General features: G+C 42.7%; 2 protein-coding genes across 2 annotated transcripts in view; one reads left to right on the top strand and one right to left on the bottom strand.

Moving 5' to 3' along the window:
- Positions 1-73: 73 nt before the first annotated feature.
- On the top strand, positions 74-2,710 carry MRPS14 (mitochondrial ribosomal protein S14; the record flags this gene model as incomplete). The annotated part of the gene is made up of 2 exons (XM_009587688.1): positions 74-232; positions 2,311-2,710. Coding segments are annotated over 2 exons (342 nt in total), but the record flags the coding sequence as incomplete, so codon positions are not given.
- Positions 2,711-4,024: 1,314 nt separating this feature from the next.
- Positions 4,025-8,709, bottom strand: part of CACYBP (calcyclin binding protein) — a gene marked incomplete at its 5' end in the record, with an annotated part of 5,168 nt that continues 483 nt past the window's right edge. Inside the window, 4 exons of the mRNA XM_009587687.1 lie at positions 4,025-4,335; positions 6,165-6,259; positions 7,526-7,625; positions 8,223-8,319. Coding sequence (XP_009585982.1) covers positions 4,176-4,335; positions 6,165-6,259; positions 7,526-7,625; positions 8,223-8,319 — 452 coding nt within the window. The remainder of the gene's footprint in view (positions 4,336-6,164; positions 6,260-7,525; positions 7,626-8,222; positions 8,320-8,709) is intronic.

The following is an 8,709-nucleotide window of genomic DNA, read 5'->3' as shown; positions in this document are numbered from 1 at the left end:
AATAACTCATACTTGAATTGGGCAGACTGTACGTGCAACGGGTGGGTATTATAAACTCAATTTTTTTAACTAGGTTCTCCCCTCACCGTGCACAAGGCAAGTGCGGAGCTACTACGTGGACTGGAGGATGCTGCGGGATGTCAAGAGAAGGAAACTGGCGTACGAGTACGCGGATGAGAGGCTGCGGATCAACGCCATCCGGAAGAACACCATCCTTCCCAAGGAGCTGCAGGTACCGGGCAGCCACTGCACCCCGGCCAGGGCAGGGCACGAGCCCACGCGTGGCTCCCACTGCTGTGACGTGTGCTGGGCCGCAGCGGCCGCTTGACAGACCCGAGCAGCCGTGCTAGGTCACGAACGCTTGTGTTGCCCTAACTCACAAGCACGGAGTCATGTCATATTGCATAGTTACCGCTAGCGCCCAGGCAACCTCAGAGCCTCTGCCTTTCGGGGGTGTTTACAACAACGGTGTATTCTCCTGACTAGAGGTTGTGTGTGTTGGGTTGTGTGGTTTTTTTAAAACTAGTGCTTCTCATGCAAGCAGTATATGTAACACTATGTACAGTGAAGTCTCTTTTTTTTCTCCTCACAGCTGTCACTAACATACATTCAGAAAGCTATTTTCCTTATTTCTGATAATATGGGATATTATATGGTTACTTTTATAGTTTCCTAAATAAACTTTAGATTTTTTTTGCTTATTTAAAAACTCAGAAGCCTGATCCAGCCAAAACCACCAATTTGCTCAATTAGAAATACTTAATTTTACTCCTTGCCTGAGCTACAAGCATGTAGAAGTTGCATCAGATCTGGGTGTTAGATCTGCTCTTAAAAATGCACATATTCACTGCCCTGCTCTCAGCCTTCCTTACTAAGTATTAAAAAACATTTGCAAGTATCAGAAATACTCTTACAATATTCCTGTATGTATTCCATCTGGCCATGCCAGCTGTGGGGAGATGCTTTCATCCTTAAACATTCTGGGAGAGAAAGTGTATGAATCTGGTTTTATGTATTGACTTTACCGTTCTCTTGGCAAGTCTAGTCTGCGTTGGATGCCCTTGCAGTGGGGGGAAATGAATTGCAACTGACTTTACTTTTGGTACTCCTCAGCTACTTTTGTCACCTTTTGAAGTCACAAAGTCATAGCGGCAGTTAGATAAAAGAAAAAGACTTCAGGAAAGTAGCTTTCCTTCCCTACAAAACGTTATTTGGGCTCCAAAATTAAAGTCTTAAAAATTAAGCTACAAGTCTTCTCTGAAAGTATAGGCTGCTTTCTGAATAATATCATAGGAATTAAATAGGCCAAAAAAATACTGCAAGTGTTTAGCTGTACTAGATAGAGTGTATATATACAGCTATATATGCAAGCAAGATGCACAACTGGACAAAACCAGTAACCGAAATGTGTTCTGAAGACGAGAAGTCCTACTGACTTTGCTGTTACCGAAGTTGAAAGTCACATTGCTGCTGTCTTGATGCCGTCTTCCTTTGAAGGTGAACATCCCTTTAGAAGATAGCCTTAAACTAGTGCTGTTCAGCACTCCTGCAACATAATGGGAGTTTCTGTAGTCCAGTCTCAGACCTTCCTTTTACCTCCAACTGTGACTTCCTACCATGACTGAACACAGGATTCTTCCGAGCCCTTCTGTCCTTTAGAAAATAATATATTAAGAATGCGGCAGTTAGGGACGCTTATCTAGCCTCAAGCGACTTCCTTTAGGCTGCATTTCCCTGCTGAGCTCACTTGTTCTTCTGAAATTCCACTTGCTGCTACCTGGTGCTTCCTGAAAACTGTTGAGCTCTCTTGTTGTATGTTGAAAGACCTTTCTTAAGCCTTCTCATTAGAACAGAGACACTTTGACTTGTCCTCCTCTGCCTGTAGCTCCTTCTGAAGTAGATTCCTTTTACTGACATCAAAGCGTATTACCTGGGAAGGCAGTTAATAAGGAACATACATTTAAGTTCAGTTCATCTTAAAGGACTAGCTCATCCTGCAACATGGATAAAGCCAAGCCGATTTTGACTAATGATAATTACTGGCATGAGGTTGTTCAGTCTGTGTAATAAGGTTAACTTTGGGGTCTCCATGTGGGTCATTTTACATCCACTGTTAGGATGCCCAGAAAGAAAGGGTCAGGTGAGGAAGACAGGCGCAAGTTCCCTATCAAATAGCAAAGCATACTCATGAGGCGGTAGGGAAGCATGTGGTGGTACCTACTCTACAGCTAGATTTTCAGGTCTGGCAATAAGCCCGCTCAAAATCCTGGGGAACACAGATAAACTCTGTGCTGTGGTCTTCTGTTTTAGGAAGTGGCTGATAAAGAGATTGCTGACTTGCCCCGGGACAGCTGCCCTGTGAGGATCCGAAATAGGTGTGTCCTGACATCCCGCCCTCGGGGGGTGAAACGGCGTTGGAGGCTCAGCAGAATCGTTTTCCGTCATTTTGCTGACCATGCTCAGATGTCTGGGATACAGAGGGCTATGTGGTAGATCACTGCATGGATATACATTCAGGCAGAAGACACAAAACAGGCTCAGCTTGTGTTTGAGTAATTAAAGCAAGGCTGTCCTGTCTAAGAGTCCAGCATCAATATCAAACTAATAAGGGAAGGATGAGAAGCCATGCTCATTCATTAAAATCTCACTGGATTGTGACTGGTATCAGCTAACTGACAGGAAGGAGCATAACTGCACTAAGCTGGTCTGTATGAGAGGTAGTTTTATTTTGACGGGTGGGAAGAAAAAAAAGAAAATCGCAACCTGATTGTTGCAGAACTAAGCTGAAGTTTGTCAGAAATAAAGACATACAGCACAAGGCTCGTTTAAGCAGTTTTTTTGCCACCATACGGTAAGTTCACCACGGTAATTTGGGTAAAAGCATAAATGAAATTGTACAACAGGGCAAAGTAGTATTCTGCCATGAACAAGGATGAGCACGAACTGAAAATAAAACATGGCCTCAAGTTTAGATACTCTTGCTATGCAAACTTAATATATGTATATTAACAAGCAGACAAAGTGGATAAAGGACCTATTAGAAAGTACAACGTGCTAGTATTTCTCTCCTGCTTATAGTGCAGCGTTGGTCCAATGCTTTAAGAACACAGGAGCAAGTAAGTCCTAGTCCAGACCATAATAGGAGAGTAACGGCTTCCTTAATTCTTAGGTAACATCAAACAAATCCGTCCTTGGGAGAGACACGAGAAGGAAGCAGGAGGGAAACAACAACAGCAACAAGCCTGCTGCTAAGCTCATGTTTTGCCCTGTACTCTTCTTCAAAGCAGGGCAATAAAGTGGGGGGTGGCTGCTCTGTCCCCCTCCCTCGCAGTGGGGCTGAGAGGCTGCACTGAACAGGCCGGGTCAAAGGGAACTACCGCCAGATGGAAGGCACACAGGCAGCAAACTGACAGCAACCCATCACCCCCAGTTGAGTCAAAGTTTGGAGTATAAGCTATCTCAATATACTTCTTACTGTTACCTTAAAACCCTTGAAAGTTGATAGGAGAAAGTGGAGCTTGTCTCTCTTTTCCTCACATACTGCTAGAGCCAGGGCGCGCTCACTGCCCTCCTGCGACTGGTGCCGCCTCAAAGACCCCAAGGAGGGTCACAGTTAGCATAGGCGCTAAAGAGCTGCTTTCATTTTCAAAATTAAACTGGTTAAACAGCCGGTAATTAATTTCTGAGATTAATCATTAAATTTTAATACCACAGGATTAACACCATATTGCTTCAGCATTTCTCCCTTCGTGACATACTTTACAGTTCAACGTATTTTCCCACATCTAGTCAAAAAAACACAGCCCATGTAGCAAGCATGACATTAGCCCCAGCACCCAGATGGGTACAGCTGTCACTTGGAACAGGGAGGCCTTGACCCATCCTACTTTAGGATTCCTTTTCTTTTACATTCTGTTCTCAGTTTCACAACACTCCACTCATCTGAGATGTTTTTTCAAGGAGGGCTGAGGATATACCTATGCTCCACTCTTCAGGGAATGGTGAACCACTTGACTGAAAGAAATGCTTTATAAGCTATTTTATTTAAATATTTTCTCCAACCTGAAATGGCAAATGACTGTCTTTGCTTGGAAGAAGGTTGTGTAAACAATGATCTTTGCAGCACAGCATGTCTCACATGGAAGATCAGTATTAAGGCGGCCCTTAGAGTACTTTCAAATATCCATTGGTATGTCCCCTTTGGATTGCTTTTCTCTGCTTTCAACCCAGGCCTTGTTGATGGTGCGCTTCATTTCATCATCCCCTTCTGCATACATCTTTTTTAAAAGGTTCATCAGCCCTTCACTAGGATCTGAGGTGTCGTAGGCAGCCTTCCTGCAAGACGGATACATATGAGAAGATCATGTATATCCAACAATTCTGTGCAAAAAATTAAACGCTAATACTTGTTTGAAACATCCTGGTAACGATGAGGATTCTGCTTTGGCAAAGTCTATAGACCCTAGCAGTCTTCAGTCACGCCTCAGTCAGCTTCCGAGTAGGGAGAATCCTAAGGAGTACACTTCAACTAAGCGCAAGTTGAGTAGTATAGCCAGAGCTGTCCCACTAAGGATGACAGGAAGCATTTTGCAGTAAGCACCACCCAAAATTAATTTTAGGAAGCAGGAGTGGAATATCACAGACCCAGAAAGTGCCAACATCTGTCTGTGCCGTTATGTGAAAAGTGAATAAAAATAGAAAAATGGCCACTGAGCTCTTTGAAGTGACCACATTCACAACCCAAAAGCATTTTCTGCTTCCCATTTTTTTAGATTATCTCCAGAGGTTAATTGACTCGCTTTTTAACACCTTGCATTTCAAAGCAATTTTCTTAACTTGAGAAGCCAGGTGACAAACAGTGCCACCCACATGGTAAGCACCAAGATACGACACGCCCCATGTTACCAGACTATACATAATGCCCTCTCTGGCTAAACTGCCTCTCTCTATCCTGTTTTCTGAAATTCCTTAGGTAGTTACTGGTTTCTGCAGGCTACCTGAAAAACATGCAGATCAAAATAGATCAGCAGAGGGAGCACGTTCCCCAAGCACGGGGCTAACCATCGGTCTCGGGGTGTATTTCTGAAGCGACTCATTTGTCATACTGTAAATGCTCCACACTTGGAATGAGGCGGCAATACTAATGTGACTTCTCTGCACAAGACCCAGGTTTAACAAAATGACCCTGTCCCTCCAGCAATGTGCATTAGTAGTCAAGTCACCTTCTCTTAATCTCCAGCGATGCCATTTGAGAGAGGAAGGTACTTTGGCTCTCAATTCAGGTATGGTTGGTGAGCACTAATCACTTTTGGCAACTCATCCTATCATCATACACAAAATGAATAGTTGTTGGCAGGCATAACTTTCTCAAAAGTGAGTGTCTCCATGCTTCATGGTGGGTATACACGTTCTCTTCTGGATAAGAACATGTGTGTGTGTTGTGAAATAATACAAAATTATTCTATAATGAACTACATTTTTTATATATATATGTGTGTGTGTGTGTGTGTGTGTGTGTAAAAAAAGTCTCTTGTCCCCAGGTGTTTCCTGCTATAATTTACCACCCTTATATATCCAGTGCCTAAGCTGCTTGTAGGATTGCTCCCAAGCACCTGAAGTGATACAAATTAGCTTGAGACTTTGTATAATGATCTAGGTAAACAAAGATCTGTTTTGCCAAAAGGACACTGGGATTTTTGTGCAGGCACTTCATACACAGGTGACAAAATAGTAGTAATTACTTCAAATAGCATAGCTGCAGGGAATATATATGTATTTCTATATGATATACACTTAACCTAAAAAAAGTCACCCTCACTAGAGCAGTTTTTGCAATGAATGCAGCCATCAAAATACAAATGAATCTTTAATTGGTTGATTACCTTTAGCACTCTCACTGCAGGTCTTACCTATTTCCTACGATGCAGCCTTCATCATTAGCAATGAAACAGTAGAAGAGTGGCAAACAGCTATTCAAGGTGCATCTCCTCCACTGCCAGTCCTACTAGTACCAAAAAAAATCCCAACCTAATAATTCTGAAACATCTTAGGGGCTTGTGTCCCAGGCACAGTCAGTACAGTACAGGTCTGCTCTCCTGGCAGTCCTAAAGCAATCTGGAGAACAAGAAATGGAAAACAAGATGGAGGGTTGAAGAGACACTTACTCTTTCTCTTTGCTTTCTTTTTCCACTTGAGTGAGACATTCCCATTTTTCCTCCCGCTTCTTCCTACACATCACAAGGACCGTGTCTGTCTTTATCTGTATGGTGAATAGCAAGGCATGAATTTAGAATGCTTCATAAAGGGATGCTAGTCACAACCACAATGAGTAAGGTTAGCTTATAACATAAACCTCTTTCTATACTCGCAAAATCCTGAAACATTTATCTCAGCTATTGATTATTATGTAGCATATAGAAATTATAGTACGCACTCAGCTTTGGCATACAAAGTATTAACCTCGTTGTGGACAATTTAAATGGCGGGATTAATATAATACTAGTACGGTACTATAGTACCAATACAGAAGAACATACAGTGCCGCAGAAACACCATTCGGTGATTCTCAGGATGCTAAAAATACCCAGGACTGCCTGGTAAAGGGTGGCTATATGTACTAAACTTCTCCAGGAATACCAAAGTTCAGGCAGAGGCTCTCCCAATTCATTTCTCCAAGGATAAGAAACTAGTTTTATTGCTTAATCTTGCAATATGTTTGCAAGTTACAAGCAAAGCCTGTTTAATTGCAACCCTGACCTAAATTTCACAAAGAACTCCTGCATGCCATAGCAGACGAATCTGCTGGAGCTTTAGCTTAGCAAGTACGTGACCGCTGCTCACTTTTACATGTTAAAAATCACCACAGCACCACCCTCATTTATTTCAGTTGTTTTTATTTTAGGGGAATTTCAAATTGAACCATCATTTCTTCACATCTGATGTCACTAAGTGCAGCGCACAGCTGCACAGAACACACACAAAGTATTTGACACATCCTAAGCCCGGAAAGGTGCTACAAGTAGCACAGTAAGGACACTGTCACCAGTTGCAGTAAAATGTTACTAGTGTTCAATTCTGGAGCCCATTACAAAGGCAGAGCAGGTTTCAGACTTTGCTTTGGGTATTAAGCCTATTTAAGCTTCCCAAGATTTCGGTCTGCTGACAAGTCTCTTGGACCTTAAAATCGCAAAGAATTTCTCAGAGGTATTTAAAAGCACAAGGATGCAAATGGATGCTTAGTGGAATTTTCTGCTTTATTATTTCTGAAATCCTGTCAGAGAACTATTAAAAAAAGCATACAATACCCAGACATGATCTTTTAAAATAGGAGCCCATGGATTCCAGAGAATAATTCCACAGTTATGACAGTTACAGGTTAATAAGAATCACGTTCACAGTGAAGAGACTTTGCAGACAGAAGGGAGGGACTGAAGGTTAGCACTGGGTCTCTTGAACTAGAGTCAGGCAATGAACATGGCACTTTGTGAGGGACCTAAATATCTCTAACAGCCGAGGTTAGACTGACCTTTCTAGAGCTGCCTTCCACAGAGATGGGTTTCAGGAGGTTGTTGAAGGTCATGGTGTAGTTCTTCCCATTCAGATTCTTCACTAGCAGATCGAATGACCTGGAACCAGAAAGTGGGGGAAGAAGGGCACTAAGATTCCAATCATTGTAAGACTATTGTACCTTGCCACCAAAAACAACGTCTGAAAGCCCTTTAGCAGACATATTTCTTTGGAAAGCATGTCAACAGGCTTGAATTACTTTCTTCCCAGGCCTCTCAAATCTTCAGCTGGATTTAATACTGAGAACTTAAAAGGACCTGTCCAGACTTCACAACAAATCAAGATCTCTAGGGTTTTTTCTACCTCACTGATCTCCTACAGCCTTGGAAAGGCAGATTTACTTAATGTACGCTTCAGTTCTACCACCATCAAAAAACAGGGCTAACACTACATATCCTGTCAAGCGCGATGAGGTGCAACAAGCATTTGTAAAATGAAAATACCCTGATACCCTCTCAGGAGAGCCATACTTACGGGCATGTGCTAAGTGCTACTAAAAGCTAATACCGCTCAAGTTTAAAAAAAAAGAAAAAAGGTGGGGGTGGGGAGGTAAGAGCTGATCCAGAACAGAACTCAACACAACACATTCCTGCATTTCAAATAGTGTTCTTCACCCATGCTCCCCCCTGTGGCGTAGCACAACAACACGAACTCACCTCTCTGTGAAATTCACCTGGACGTTCTCAGCTGGAAGCTTCTGGACTCCATTTAAAGAGATGTAAATCTTAATAAACTTATCTGACTGATCCCAACCTGCAAGTGAAAAGAAGAGATTAAGTTCTAGCCTTCCTCCATAAACTTCATGCATTCCATTCCAACTCCCGCCGCGAAGTCCCCTAGCAATGACTGGGATCTCTGCCGTATTGAAACAATCTTCAGAGGGATAAGGGAAAGACATGAATTATTCAACAATAACTTGAGAGCAAAAGGAAGTCATCACAGGTAGCCCTGTCCCCTAATTCCTGCAAATTCTCAGAAAAGTAACATATCAGCTCAGGTAAAAGGAGAGCAACTCTCTCTGTGCAGGGGCAGTCAGAGGCAGCTGTCTGCTTTTGCTGCAGTTTCCTTGACCCACTTTTTCCCCTGCTCCCAGCATGACAAATATCTTGAGCAATTCCCTCTCCTTTCACCTACATGGCGAGC

The sequence above is a fragment of the Fulmarus glacialis genome, unplaced genomic scaffold (assembly GCF_000690835.1).
Source record: "Fulmarus glacialis isolate BGI_N327 unplaced genomic scaffold, ASM69083v1 scaffold42441, whole genome shotgun sequence".
NCBI lineage: Eukaryota > Metazoa > Chordata > Aves > Procellariiformes > Procellariidae > Fulmarus > Fulmarus glacialis.
This window is presented reverse-complemented; position numbering and strand designations above follow the sequence as displayed.